We start from the raw sequence: 16,375 nt of genomic DNA, 5'->3' as shown, positions 1-16,375 counted from the left end.
AAGAATCAATTGACCATTTCTAGGAATCTGATGACCTAGAAATTAGGGAAGTTGTGACTAGTCTTTCTAGAGACACTGAAAACTCTAAGTTTGGGGGTGATTATCATTCTCCATGTGCTTTAACTATTAGAAAGGTCCCTCACTTGGGACTTGATATATGTGCCTCAACCATTGTGCCAGATACCTTCATACTAGATCTCCTGAACCTAATAATGTCCAGGAAGAAGTTCAGTTATTAGAAACCCATCCTCTGGTTGATGTGGTTTACCCAGGAGATAGTACCCAAATTAACTTTGTTTTCCCACCAAATATTTTTCAACCAATTGTGGGAACGTATAAGTTTCAGATGTGTCAATTATTAAGCTTTGAGACTAAACCTAATTACTTTAGGAGGTTAGGGTCGACACATTTGTCTAAGGAAGACCACTACTTTCATCGTGGTCAATTGTGTGAGTCAAAACTGATTGACTTAAAGGATCCGCAATTATTTAGGTTATTTTTATGTGCTTCCAAGTTTTTACTTGAGTTTTTACAGACTCTAATACCTGAATCGGACCTTAGCTACGAGGAAATGCAGTCCATGAAAATATTTTATCTAGACCCAGTTATAGAACCTGAACCTGAACCACAACTAAATGTAGTTGTCTTAAACAGGAAACTAGACAAGGGCGTACTTTATCCGTTAATTTTCTTGGCATGTTGCAGATTCCTTTTACTTGTGATAGCCCTATTTGGTTTTGGTGATCCACAGTTATTTCGGCTATTACTTTATGATTCTATAAGGTGACTAATCCTTTCTTAGTCTGGCTGAAGACTTTAAACTTAACACTTCTTAGGAGGTAACCCGATATTTATGCGACACGATAATATCTTTCCTTATCTCTTTTGCTTCAATTGGTAACAGTTTCTCCTTGTTCATGCTTTTAATTTCATCTTTAGAACATTGAGGACAATGTTAGATTTAAGTTTGGGGGTGGGGAAGAAATTTTTAGTCGCATTTTTGAAACTTCTAGCGTCACATAGTATCCGGTTAGCTAAGTTTACATATTGTTTCTCACCGAAAAGATAGAAATTGGAATGCTAGAGATAACAATCTTTTGAGACATTAGAGAAAAAGACATTGAGATGTTTGAAATTCATGAGAGAACTTGTTCCTTTTAGAGGGTAACCGTGATGGACCTAACCATCCATGATGGAAAGGCAAGTAGGTCAGGAAATGCCAGAAAGACAAAGCAACCTCACAATGTAGTCTTAGTTACTGGATTACGACTCTCTCTCAGTAGAAACTTATCATCATCAACAAGCGGAGCGACATCAAAATCTATGAAGAAAGTTGAAGACGTTTAAGGTTTAGAAGCAACAATAGAAAAGAATAATTCAAAAATCAAAGTTGAAGACTTAGTTACAAGAAGTTATAAGAGCAAATGATATAAGTTGTTGGAATTCATGATACCAAGACATCACAAGTTGCGAAGATCCGAGTTTTTAAAGTCCTTCTCTCATGGTCATGTAAATTTTTGTCTTGTAATTTTTGTTCCAAAAGAAAAAAATAAAAAAATAATAATAATAAAAAATTATTACGTTCTTTTTGTTTTATAATTAGTTTTTTGTTCAATAAGGCCATAGGGAAGTAGAAATTTTTAAGTCAAGCAAGAAATCGAAGAGAAGAGTTAATTGTCAAGGTTCTATGAGGTTCGATAGTTTATCATCAAAGGTTGAAGACCGAAAAAGATGTTGTTCTACTGAGCACTATGAGAGAATCGAAGAAAGATACATTTGGTTGCTTTGTTAGTCCGCTTTCCATCTGGCACAAGATCATTCCAGCACCGGTTCAACTCATCACACGTAATTAGTTCAGTTGTGTAGCAGATGTCCCTCTCATCTTTATCTCTCTTCTAATCTTATCCAGCTGTAAATCAGCGGATGCATCTTACAATATTTATCTAGCTGTGTAGCGGATATCTCTTTATCTAGCAGTGTTGCGGATGTGTCTCCCCTTTTCTTTAGTCAGCTTTAGAGCCGGCACCTTTAATTTCTATGGCATTCAAGTTACTTGGAGATAGGTTGAGAATTTGTATGTCCTCATAGCTCTTTGGATACTTGTGACCAATTAGAAGTCATGGTTTTGTGGGTACGCCTCTGGTAAACTCTCTCGAGATTAACTAGGTTTTGTTTTTTATTAGTTTTGCTCGAGGACTAGCAAATAATAAGTTTGGGGGTATTTGATAGACGCATTTATGTGTCTATTTTGTCCTAAATGTTTCGTATTATTAGTACTCGTTTTCGTCCTTATTGTGGTGTTTTGTATGTTTGTAGGTATTTTTTGGAAATAAATATTATTGGAAAATTCGGCTCGAAAAGTTGCTCGGAGCACCCCGGAGGACATTTGTTATACGGACCCCCACTTTTGCTATGTGTCACCCACGACTATGTGTAGCCCATTTGTACACAACACCCATTTTTGTCCACAACACCCATTTGTTATTCGACACCCAGGACGTTGGATAAGGGCTACCCATTTTCTTCATTTTCAAATATGAATTTTGGCGGGAATTTTAAGTCCATCAATGGCAGAACTAGGGTTGCGACTTTAAGCTTGCTGCAGTGAGACTAAAGGGCTATAATCAATTGGGTGTGTTACTATGGGCTAGACATGGATGGTATAAGAGTTATTTTCGATCCAGTTTGGCTGGATATTCCGCGAGGAGAAATCAGGACACCGACAAAACATGTTCATGGTAGCGTAATTTAGGGTTTGCATTTTGGTTGTGAAACAAGGAGACTCAATGGCTGGGATTTTCCGGGATGAATTGGACGTACCAAACAGGACTGGTATGCCAGCCGGATTCGTCTAAATTTGGCTACAATCTCGCGTGGAAGCAAACAGAGTACACAAATTCTCTACGGGTTTGTGTGTTGATAACATATTATGTGTGTGTTGGAGTGTGATGAATCGAGACAGAGGCATTGAAGAGTGAAGAAAAGATAGTGTACGAATAATTGACAACTGCATATGCACGGCGCAGGCGAGAATGGAAAGAAAAAACAGATTTTTGTAATAGTCAATACACCCTGTAACAGCTATAAACCGTTGCAAAACTCTATGTTCTTATATAACCATTTTGTAAGCACTTTGTAAGCAACGAAAAATCATTTTGAGCGTGTTTCCAACATGATGATGTGCTAATTCTCCTACAACCAAGGCAATGAGGAAGCTATTTACGCATGAATAATTGGTAATCATTTATTTTCTCTAATTTATAATTTATAATTCACTCAATCACTGCTTTTGCAGAGTTTTTTATTGTTTGCATAATTTTCTTCATTAGTTGTGATTCAATTTGATAGGTTATACTTTGTTTAGATAATCTATGCATAAGGGATACAATTAATATTTTAGAATATGCCTGATTATATGTGAATTAAGAAATAAGGGACTTAAAATATAATTAGAGTGTTGAGTTATTTACCATAATTTATTCATGTGTAATAGTGGAATCAGTGTTTTGGTTGTCTTTAATATCTTGAAATCAATCTTGATTTAGGTTTTCTCTATTTTTAAGTTTTATTAAGTCTAGAATCTTTTACTTTCACAAGCCTCAACGAACCTATTACTACAACAACTTTGAAAAACCATCAGTAAGCCATCTCTTGTTTGCAGATGATTGTTTAATTTTCTGTGATGCGAATACTAATACATGTAACAATCTTGTTAAAATGTTTGTTGATTTTGGAAAAGCCTCTGGACAATAAATAAACTTAAAAAATAAAAATCAGGAGTCTTCTTCAGCCGAAAAACTAATCCTAACATCAGAAATGTTATTAAAAATACTAGAAGTTAAGGCAATCTCTCTTCATGAAAGATATTTAGGAGCCCCCTTATTTACTAACAAATTTAAGATAAAATCTTTTGAACCTCTAGTAGAAATAATGAATAGTAGGCTGCTGAGCTGGAATAGTAAGAATTTAGGGTTTATTAAACTAAGAAAGTGTGAATAAATGGGGTTTTCATTGTCAAACCGGATTGGGATTATTAAACTAAGAAAGTGTGCATAACAGGGTGGAAGTCCTAGCGTAATGGCAATCCTTTCCCTTTGTTTTAACTTCGCAGAGACAATCAATATGATGAAGTGGAGTAGCTAAACGCCTAACCTAACAATTTATTATTTATAGATAGATACATCACAATGCACATAGATGTTACGGCGGTTTAATTATAAGCTAGCTAACCAACAAATGAAAGAATAAAAGGATATATTACAAGCAAGCAAGCATCGTAAAATCATCTACGTCGGGATATTTAAAAAGCGGATTTTCATACTCTACAAAGTTGTGGTGAGCTGTGACGTCTAGGTTTGTCTATGTAGTTGTTTTTCTCTTCATTTTCCTCGAAACAAACGAATCATCAGCAACTAGGAGTAGGACCATTCATCCATCTCTTTTGGGAGAGGGACCCAATTAAAAACCCCACCTGAACGGAAGAAAGTTTCGTCGAATGTGAGTGACACACAGACCAAACAGGAGAAATACTTGTTATGGAAGCAAATCCCCCTTTTTATGATGGAGAGTCAGAGAACACAAAGATAAGCTGCATTATTGCCCACTTGGATTCGATTAGGGTTTAATCTAACGGTGGTTTGTAGCTGATCATCACCATGTGGGATAACAGCTGTAACAGTAGGTTGGTGGGTAGACAGTAGTAGAGAAGAAGAGAACAGATACACCAAAGCAAGGAAGCCGGCTCGAAGTCCCAACAGGAGGATCTTTGTATTCTCGCACTGCCCAATTAGTCACACCACTGATGAGCAATGCATGGGCAACTGAATGAAGATCCAATATCTAGTTAAAGAGAAGATCGAGAGACAATCACAAAGCTGACGCCCTAAGATCCCATTCCAATTCATATACTCGTGCATGATTCATCATCATCGTAAACAAATAAATGAAGCACACACCGAATGACTGAACATCGTATCTTTTTTCGATGTACGTATACTCTGACTCGATTGAACTGCCCATCCAGCTGTAGTTGTAAGTATGCTTAGATAATGGTGTACCGTATAGTCGTGTCTGACGCTTAATTTCTCTCTCTCTTTCTTTCTATATCGAGCGTGCGCAAAACCCCATAGGCCCATGCCATCTGCATTCTCAGCCATGCCAGGATTCTCTTGTTTCTCTTTCCAGCTCCCACTAACCAATTGCCATATCCGTGTTAGCTCCCAACAAGCTCTGACACTTTTACAGAAGCCAAACAGATGTATGAAAAATAACAACTACCCCGTATCCATACCATAATTAAGGTTGGTATTTACCCACGTTAGACATTTGCATCACCGACGGGAACCAGAAAAATCCTCTACTTCCCCTTCGTTGAGAAAGCCTGTCTACAGAGGAAATATATTTTTGGCGACATCTACAGCCTGTAGGATTTTTTGGTGCCTTCTTTCTGCGGATTGATGTATGTCTTTTCAACAAATCAACAAGCTGCAAAGTAACGGATACTAAATCGGTAAATCCTTTTAGAGGCACAATGACTAGTCATTTTTAACATTTAGACGAGACAGGCAAACAATATGATATCTAGCAATTAAACATTGATGGATCTTCAATTCTCGACACTCTTAGACAATGCAACCCATCAATTGGCTGCATCCATACCGCGTTCGAAAATACTTAGGCAATCTTAACATTTAGATGAGACAGGCAAACATACTGCTTACGAATATCTAACACCGATGATTGATCGATCCTTTTCTCTTTAGTAGTTAACGACAAACTCGACAATGCAGACCACCACCTAATGTCATTCATTGTATTTTCTTTTGGCCATAGTTGGATGGTGGTGCTCTGCTAAAGACACCAGCTTAATCCCTTCAGCTAATGCGTGTGGGGGCTTATGGCATGTTGTTCAAGATTCATCCATTAATACCCATTTCGCTTTCGCCTTCTTTCCCCTCTGTTAATTATGGTCCGTCTCATGGTGTATCAAGTTCTGGTAACAGAGAAATCCAAGATTCCATTTCAAGAAACAACATTTTTACCCGATTATCACAGATTTCAGATTAAAACCACTACGATTTCATTAAAATGATTAATATAATTCATCCAAAAAATTAACTATTTACATCAATAATTAGTACCAATCAAATTTTTTTCTTCTTCAAAATTAAACCAAAATTTTCTCTATTCCGTTATCACATTCAAATTGGACGTAAAATCACGTCCTCTACTACTAGCTCTTTTATGCTTATTCCCCACAACCACTGCCCTACCATCACCACCACCACCACCACCACTACCCACAGTATTGCTATTTGCAACTCGCATGTTCTTCATTTGATTCGTCACAGAGAATACGAGGGGAGCATTATCTTTTTTGTTACTAGTAGTACTACTCTTCATTAACGCAGAACTTGCCATGACAGCTAATGCTGCTAAATCTTCAGCCTGTATTGGTTGCTTCAATCTACTCAATGGCAGAACAAAATAAAGATGACCCAACTGAAGCTCTTCGTCACCATTTAGGGCAGATACATAATTACCGAAATCCATTTCATCAGAGTTACAAATGAAACAAGATGGGTGTTTCTGCAATACATATGAAACTCTCACTGGGTATGAAAATTCTTGAAGCTGTCCATCTTGATGGATTATCTTTGCTGTTGCTACAGATACCGATTCATATGAACTGCATATACCCATTTTTTTCCCCTCTTCTTCTTGAATGAGTTCTTGAATCGGTTCTTGACTCACTTTGAGTTGAGAAATCTCAAAGCTAGTTCTTTCTTCTTCTTTTTTGTTGCTAAACTGAGGTGGTCGAGGAATGGGAAGACTACTTGTGCTTATATAGAGGTGGTGATAGGGTTCTGATTCTGTGCTTCTCAATGGCTTCAGTTTTAAAGTGTGTACTATTTTGTGGGACCCATAATTGTAATTTTGTCGTTTGTTAGATTTCCACTAATTTTGAAATGAGTGCTTGACCCAAAAGCCAACCTGTTATTTGTTGATGACAGGTTGTCATATTACGAGTACTGTTTGATTACATAAACTGCCCATACAATTTGGTCATGAATTACTTGTAATGGGACTGTAGTGTTTATTCTAGGAGTTTCAAGGTAGGGTCGATTCTGGCGTGGATCATAGATGATCACCGATTTAATTTTGGTAAGTAGTTGGAGTGTGTCAGCCGTTTGATGTGTCAACTTGTATATTAACGGGTATAGTGAGTAGTGATTAGAACACTCTACCTTCTTACTTAAATACAAGTGGACACAATGTCGAATTTTGCTCTTGGGATAGTGCATTCACATTCAATTTTGGGAAAAGATAATGCAATCGGTGGGTTATATATTCTGTTTTGAAAACAACTGTTTGAGGTTGGAGTTCTCAAAAAAAAAAGAAAAGAAGAACATACTCGATAATGGCGATAAATGAGATTAGTTTAATGCTTGGCTGTATACTGCTATGAGTTGTGACCAGGCAATTTAAACTGAGGCATGCAAGACCAAGATCATACACAATGGTGAGCTTTTATAACCTTTTTGCTGTGAATTCCCTCACTATGGGTATGATACACTACATTTTAGCATATATGGTATTTCTAAATGCTAAGCACGGCATATGTGCAAAATATAGTTGGATCATGAGATTTAATATCAAGTGTCTTCTAAATTCTCCGAACTCTGACACAGAGTGAACATATGTCTTTGAACTCTATGGAGAGAACGAATTACTTAATACACACACAACTATACTAAGAGTAAAGTCCTAAATGCCAGCACATTACGGCCTTGTGCCTATCCCAGTTTCAAGGAATGTTCTAGAGAATTGCCCATGTTCTCATAGAAAGCGGACACACTTTCTCATTCACATAGGTGAGTCTATCAAAAGTACTCCTGTAGCTTGGTACCCCACTCTATACATAGCTATAGACTTCATTAAGAGTTAAAGAACTCAATCTTAACCCGTTTCAGGATATCATGCCATGGGAAAGATGCATGATTCTATATCCATATCATTTGTGAATCGTTATTCCCTTTGAACCTATTTCTAGGTGGGTATCCATCACAAAATGACTCAACTTCTAGTGGGCAAAAGTCCCATGCCTTTAAACGTATATAATACCTTTTCCTTATCTAATCATTTCATCAAAGGATCAGCTAAGTTCTCTTCCGACCTAACATGGTCCACACGTACAACACTAGTTGTGAGAAACTCCCTAACTGTGTTGTGCTTTCGACGCATTTGTCGATTCTTACCGTTATAGAAACAGTTATGTACTTTTGCAATTGCCGCTTTATCATCACAATGGATCATAATAGCTGGTACCGGTCTATCCCATACAGGAATTTGAGAAAGCAAGTTTCTCAACCATTCTGCTTCTTCACTATCTAGTGCTAGTGCTATCAAATTCAGACAAAGCATATTCTTAGTTTCTTCAACCACAAACAAGTTTGAACCAAAAATCAGCAAATCATCCACATACAAACAAATCATGATGCATGTATTATTTTCAAACTTAAAGTATATGCATTTGTCACTTTCATTAATTCTGAAACCATGTGAAGTTATCAAGTTATCAAATTTTTCATGTCATTGCTTAGGAGCTTGTTTCAGACCATACAGTGACTTATCTAACTTACACACTTTATATTCTTGACCAGGAACAACAAAACCTTCAGGTTGTTCCATGTAAGTTTCTTCTTCTAATTCACCATTCAAAAAAGTTGTTTTAACATCCATTTGAAGAACAACAAGATTATGCACAACAACAACAACAATCAAAACACGAATAGAAGTCAATCTTGTAACAAGAGAATAAGTATCAAAGAAATCTACATCTTCTCTTTGTCTATATCCTTTAGCTACCAACTTAGCTTTGTGTTTGTCTACTGTACCATCAGGGTTCAACTTCCTTTTAAGTACCCATTTACAACCTATTGGTTTGCAACCAGGGGAGTCCATTTCATTATCTATGGCTTCTTGCCAAAAACTGGATTCAGGAGAATTAAGTGCCTCTTGAAGACTTGAAGGGTCTTCCTCTAGGGTATAGACTTCAAAGTCAGAACCATAATCTGTCGCAATCCTAGTCCTTTTGCTACGCCTAGGTTCAATTTCAGCGTCTCTAGTTTCTGCAGTTCTATGTTCTTCTATTCTAAGTTCAGAACTCGTACTAGGTAGAGAACCCCCACTATTTCTATATTTAAAAGGAAATCTATCTTTAAAGAAATCAATATCAATAGATTCAATAATAACTTTATTATTAAGATCAAAAAATCTATAAGCTTTACTGTTTTGAGCATACCCAACAAAAACACATTCATAAGCTTTACCAGCTAGTTTTGATCTTTTAGGATCAGGAATACGAACATAAGTCAAACAACACCATACTTTAAAATAAGATACATTTGGTTTTCTGTTTTTCCAAAGTTCATATGGTGAAATTTTAGTTTTTGAATTTGTAACACGATTCAAAACGTAACAAACAGTCAACAAAATTTCTCCCCACCAATGAGGGGCAGCACCAGAACTCAACAAACATGCAGTCACAAGAGTAGTAAAAGTACGATTCTTTCTTTCAGCTTTTCCATTCATTTAAGGGTTATAAGGAGCAGTTTTTTCATGTATAATTCCAGAAGATTCATAAATTTCAGTGAATGGTTTAGAATCATATTCAGTTCCTCTGTCACTACGAAATCTCTTAATTTTCCTACCAAATTGACTTTCAACTTCAACAATAAAAACCTTGAATTTTTCAATAGCTTCATTCTTATGACTTAGCAAGTAAACATAGGTATAATTAGAATAATCATCAATGAAAAGTCATCACATATCTTTTTCCATTTCTGGTTAATATACCTTCATATTCACATAAATGCACTAACTCTAAAGGCTCAGATTCTTTAACAACAGATTTATGGGAACTCTTGGTTATTTTTGCTTGATTACAAGATTCACATTTTTCAAAATCATGCATGGAAAGTTTTGGAATAAGACCTTGCTTGCTCATGGTATCTACTGATCTACTGTTCACATGACAGAGTCTAGCATGCCAAACATTAAAAGTACACACCATATAAGAAGAAGATGTAATTTTATTCATTTCAACATTAAGCTTAAACATTCCATCAGCAGCATAACCCTTTCCTACAAACACTCTGTTTTTAGTAATTGTGTAAACATCAGATCCAATAGTTTGATACAACCCAGCCTTGTTGAGAAGATAGCCGGAAACAACATTCTTTCTCATTTCTGGAGTGTGGAGGACATCTTTCAGCATAATTTTCTTCCCAGAAGTAAACTTCAATTCTACCGTATCAGAACCTTTCACATTAGTGGTATGGGAGTCTCCAAACAACACTTTCTTATCCTTGATTTCTGCATAGCTCTTAAATAGGGACCTATCAAAACAACAATGGCGTGACACACCACTGTCTATCCACCACCCATCGGTTCCACCAACCATGTGAATCTCTGGATCGGAAACCATGGAAATTATAACGCTTTCAGCATCATTAGCTTGTGCGTTATTCTTTCCTTTGTTATTCCTGCAATCCCTAGCCATGTGGTTTGGTTTACCGCAGGCATAACAAAGGAACTCAGAATCATAATTCTGAAATCTCTTGGATGGGTATGGGTTCTTGTTTTGATTAGGTTTTCCTTTCCTTTGGTTCTGGTCAGGTTTCATTGGTTTTTTCTTAGGTTTCAAACTCGGTTGAGTCTGATTCTTATTGTTGGAAACGATAAGAATCTCTTCCTTTATGTCTTGTTTCCGTGCTTCCTCTTCAATCCTGAGCTTAGAAATCAAACTTTCAAGAGAAAACTCCTTAGTTTTATGACGCAAAGTATTACGAAAATCTTTCCAAGATGGGGGTAATTTATCAATCAATACAGATATTTGAAATTGTTCATCAGTTTTCATACCTTCCGTCATAATTTCATGAGCTATTTTCTGAAGTTCATGAGCCTGAGAAACGACTGATTTTTCATCCACCGTTTGATATCTCAAGTAGCGGCTTACAACATATTTCTTTGATCAGGCTTCTTCAGTATCGTATTTCTTCTGTAAGGCATCCCACACATCTTTAGCAGTATCAAATGTAGAGTAATATTCGTATAAATCGTCAGACAAAGCATTCAAAATATATTTTTTGCAATCAAAGTCATTATCAATCCATTTTTCATAGGCTTTTTGTTTTTTTTCAGCAGTTTGGGTCTCAACAGGTTCTTCAGTTGGTTGAGGAGTTGCAATTGTTGCGGATGGAGTTGCTTTTTTCGCAGCTTCTGCATCTTGTGGATTAGCTGGTTTGATGGAGTCCGCCATCATGTGCAACTTCATCAGTTTGAGGTAGAAAAACAACTTTCGCTTCCATCTTCTGAAATGAAGCCCTTCAAACTTGAACGGCTTGTTGATATCAGCAACGGTTTTATTTTCAGATTCCATGGCAGAAAGATACGTCTTAAAATTGTTAGAACTATTGTTGAATTCACTTCGGCAAAACAAAGGTTAAACACAAAAACTGGATTGCGGCTGAGTCACGACCAGGTCGCTCTCTTTAAGACGTTTCGTGGCTCTGCCTTGAGTTTTGTGCAAGCAGTCTTTCTTTGTCACAACGTCCCCAGGATAAAACAGACGAGAAAAACTCTCGTCGATCTCTCACGCACACAGTGAGAAATCGATCACTTTCACTCTTTTAATCTTGCTCACTAAAAACTTGGTCTTTTGATTCACAAAAACAGTATATGGAAAACTCTTTTTTTTTTCCTCAAAACTGGCTTATTATAGCCTTCGCAATTAAGACAAAATTAATAGGAATAAATTTTGGTTTTAATTGTTTCCATAAAATCCTATGTAACATTCCAAAAACGGTCAAGTAATTTATGCCAAAATAAATACTATTTAATCTGTAATTAAAACCTGTGAAAACGTTTTGAAAAAAACTTTTTAAAAGGAGCAAAAACTACTTTCCAAATTCAAGATACCTCCCAAGACCCCCAAGGCCCCGCTCCCGGACCAATTTTATATATATACACCCATCAGTAGGGGGAGGGATTCGATCCTGAGACCAATCCCTCCGGGCCCAAAATGCTTAACCACTAGGCCAAGCTCGAATTGTTGATATAAATGTACAAAATAATTATTTTAAAAACATATATCCCAACAAAAAATGTTTGGACTCTGATTTAAGAGTGAGATTTAACATCAAGTGTCTTCTAAAAATGTTTCGAATCTACGTAATTTTGAACATATTTTCGGGTAGCAACAAAAGCAAAGACCAAAGCTCCTCTTAGTAGTATCATCGAGAATTATGATTTCGGTACTGCTTCTCACTCCATTAACAACAACAATTCCAAATACTCGGACACCAAACATTATAAAGACACCAAAGATAGCAATACCGAATTTAAAGAAAATCCTAACTAATCCAAACTAATTCAGTAAAATCATTATCCATTATAATTGTTACTTGTTAACGGTTCTACGAAAAATCACTGACAAAAGGATGAATTGAATCTATGGATTCTATTGTACCTTTGTCACTTATTTTACCGTGATTTTGAAAAAACCCCTGAAAAATAGTTAGCTCTTCGGATTTTAACATCTCTATCTTTCTGTGTAGATGTTATATGGTTTGGGTGTGTTATTTTTAATCTAACCAAGACCATTTAAATTTGTCACGACACCTTGGAATCGGTTAGGATTGGTGAAAACCCCTACTGGGACTATGATGTAAACTGGTAGGATTGTTTTCGTTGTCTGTTTGAAATACTCGAATGTTTTGTAATAGCTGGAGACTGAGTCACTTTTGTAATCACTCCTGAGCTTTTTATGATCAATATAATTGAGGCTTGCCACTTTTCTGAAAAATAAAGTTTTTGATTAGATTCAACGAAAAATTATTGTTACTTCTGCATCAAATTACTTTCACATTTTTTCGAATTGATGTGGAAACTCGTCGACCTACATCCGCTAGGTAAGTCTGAATAAACTGGTATAAATGTTGATCGAATACACATTCCATAATCTTTGGTTTAAGTATGGCTAATAAGAAACAAGGAAACCTATATCTTTTAGCTTCAAAAGGATGATAAAAGAATGTTGCATCCCAAGCTTTTCAAATTGGTTGTTTTTGATGATTAAAATGATAGAACTGAAAAAGGAAATCACATATAACGTACTAACACCGTGCATCTAATGATGAAGTAATAGACCATGCAAAAAATCAAAAATCGTGATCTAATCTTGAAGGATATGATGGTCATACAATAACTAACGTTTATATGTTTTTTTTTTTGGATCAATTTGTATCAACAAGTTATAAACGAATACAAATCTTATCCAAAAACTAACTTCATACATAAAAATTTTGTGAGATTTCTTATTTATAACCTGCTAAATTGGAGCATACGATTCTTAACCCTGTCTAAGGGAGCGAGATATGGGCCGGGTGTCCTAGGGTGTTAAAAAACTGAGTTACTCCTTTACAATCAGCAAGAATACCTGCAAAATACGAACAAAAAAAAAAAACTCAAATATTAAGTTTCAGATTGGGTGTACATACCCGTTCTAAGAATGGGCGTGATCTCATATCCGTTCTCAGACAAAGTATGGTATTGAATGGTATGAAAACCGGAAAATGTTCTTCATTTTTATGGAAAATCGGCAGATTAAAAATGCTTCAACCTGCCGATTATAGGTTATTCAAATCTTCAAAAATCATACATATTGCCAGAATTGGCAGATATTCTTCATTTTTATGGTTGATTGTTCATAATCGACAGATACAAGCATTTATAGTTTTCGATTGGGAAAAAACTGACGGATATGAACATTTATATATGTCAATTAAACTGTAATTGAGATGGTATGTGATGTAGTATACAACATGGCAGAAGCATAGCTATAAGAAAGGGAGGGCTTATAGCTATGCTTGAGATATTTTAGTCTGAATTTGGTATGTTTGGGTTATTTTAGCTAGAGGATAAAGAGTATGTCATTGTTTTTCGCATGAACTTGTATTTGAATAGATTTTTAGTTATCTATGGCTTTATTCTCTAGGTTTTGCTTTATGATTTTGGAAGCCTATATAAAGGCTGTGTCGTTTATGTGTTAAGGATTGATTTGGAGATTAATGAAATTACTTCCAGTAGAGAAGTTTTTATCAAAGTGTGTGTTTCAATCGTTTCCAGTACTAACATCCTATACTTAGTATGTAATTCATACCTTCCGGTTCTAGGAAATTCCGGTTAAGATATTTTCATTATCCCTAACACACAACTGTAACTATATTTTAATACTAGCAAAGTTAATAACTAGAAATAATTAACTAACACTAATTAATCAAGATATAGTTATTGATAAAAATGATCTATTTTGTCTTATCTATTTTGCGCCAATTTAGGCGAAGTATTTGTGTGGATTCGTAAGAATTGGTATAAAAATCATTAAAAAATTTAAATGAACAGTGCATTTTGACAATGCTAAAATAACATAGACATATGACGTGTCACATAATCTAGCCCCCTGAAATCTGGTGGGGAGGGGTCCACCTGATTGTATCTAGGCAGTTTTGAAATCCAACCAATGAACAGTTCGTTTAGAGCTTCTCCAATGGATTGTGTGTGAAGAAAAAAGTCTTCATTCACGTTGGATACACTATCACTTTTCCTAAATTCTTTCTCCAGAGTCCAACCCAAACCTCTTTAGCTAATTTGTGGATGACGTGACATGTATTTGGGTAGACATCCTCTTCTTCAATCTCTTGTTTCAGAGGTTCACCAAGAGAATTTGTTGCCATCGTAGTCATCTTTTTATAAACCAGAAATAAAATTAACCTGTTAAAATTGATTTTTAGTCTAAAAATAAATATTGACTTAACCTTTCTTCTTCTTTTTTAAAAAAGAACGAACACAAATTCTTACTTTCTTTTGATAAAGAACCATTATACCATCTCGATACTACTGTAAATTAATCATACATCAGAACAATACAATATTTGAATCTGAGTAATTCTTCTCTTATATCAATAACTCTTCTCTTATAGTTATAGATTCAAATTATATAAACACCGTTGGAATTTGCAGGAGCACAGAGTAGTCTTGGCAGTTGGCTAGCTTTAAAAGATTATCGTTTCTTCCATATTCACTAGCTTTAGTCCATAAAGTGAAGAGAAGACTACTAAATACAAAATTTAAAGATCAAATAAAAGATTATCGTTTCTTCCATCCATAAAAGTTTTACGGATACAAGAATAATGGAGTTCACGCAGAAGAAGATTGTTACAAATTGATATTTTTCCGGTCAATTAATAAATAAAATATTTTATTTGGTTTGGAAATATGTCCAACTAGGCGTAGAATTGGAAAAAGTATCCATGTGTTGGAGAGGATTCTTTTTCTCCCTAATAATTAGGTAAATCAGTTTCCAAACATGATAAAGGATGTCTTCCCACAATGCCACATATGAAGCTGACCACATTATCATTGGAGAAGCTTTTAGGACTAAAAACCATACATGAGACTCTCTATTCTTTGTCAAGATATGCCACATATCCGGTAAGTAACTTACCAATTACCACCACAATCAAACACGATATTATTAACCTCAGAAAGGTTTGGATGCAAAACCTCCGACTAGTGGCTGTTCTTCATTTTAGTACAGAGGTGTAAGTTGGATCAATTATGTATGTGGTCGTGGCTGGCTAGCCTAGTCACACTAGTCACTACTGGGGGAGATTGTTCGATATTTAGATCCATATGAAGTAAAGCACCGGCATGACATTGTTAGGTTTTTCTAAATTTTGCTTTTCTTATATAAGGTCATGTTTGGTATGACAAAATCCTAACTTTGGTAAACGACATAATTATTAGTAGATATTAAAGTGCACAAACATACCATCTTCCTAATCAACTTGATTAGTCAAATCATATTGATATAAAATGGAATTTCGATAGCATTAAGATGGGTTTGATAATGATTCCTGGAACAAATTCATTAAAAAAACATGTTTAAATTGGAGTTTGGAAGACATTGAGAGCTACTTTCAATTATTTTAAGAATCGGTGCTTGTATCATCATGATTATTATTTTTTTTATCAGTTAATTTAATCAGTAAAAAATCGAAAAATATGTTGACGTCGTATGTTTGGAAAAGAGTCGTTTTACGTGTGGACTAGACGAAGTGTACATTCCTAGAATCACATGACAGTATGACACGTGTCATAAACAATTTTAAAACGAAAATAGAAAGTAAAGTTACCCCATATATGGGACACCGTTATAACCCGATCCGGACAAAAAATGTCTATTCAGATCATTACTATACGTATTCATTCATCCATTCGGTCATGGATATCATTCTTTAAGTTCAAATCA

At 35.5% G+C, this 16,375-nt stretch overlaps 1 protein-coding gene across 1 annotated transcript; it reads right to left on the bottom strand.

Annotated features, from left to right (window-relative positions):
- Positions 1-5,996: 5,996 nt before the first annotated feature.
- Positions 5,997-6,810, bottom strand: LOC113331822. The gene has a single exon (XM_026578465.1). The coding sequence runs from the start codon at positions 6,700-6,702 to the stop codon at positions 6,184-6,186; it is 519 nt and encodes a 172-aa protein (XP_026434250.1). The 5' UTR covers positions 6,703-6,810; the 3' UTR covers positions 5,997-6,183.
- Positions 6,811-16,375: the final 9,565 nt, after the last annotated feature.

This window comes from Papaver somniferum, chromosome 1 (assembly GCF_003573695.1).
Source record: "Papaver somniferum cultivar HN1 chromosome 1, ASM357369v1, whole genome shotgun sequence".
Classification (NCBI taxonomy): Eukaryota; Viridiplantae; Streptophyta; class Magnoliopsida; order Ranunculales; family Papaveraceae; genus Papaver; species Papaver somniferum.
This window is presented reverse-complemented; position numbering and strand designations above follow the sequence as displayed.

Coding starts and splice junctions, on each gene's coding strand:
- LOC113331822 (XM_026578465.1), bottom strand. CDS start 6,702: ATGGGTATATGCAGTTCATATGAATCGGTATCTGTAGCAACAGCAAAG.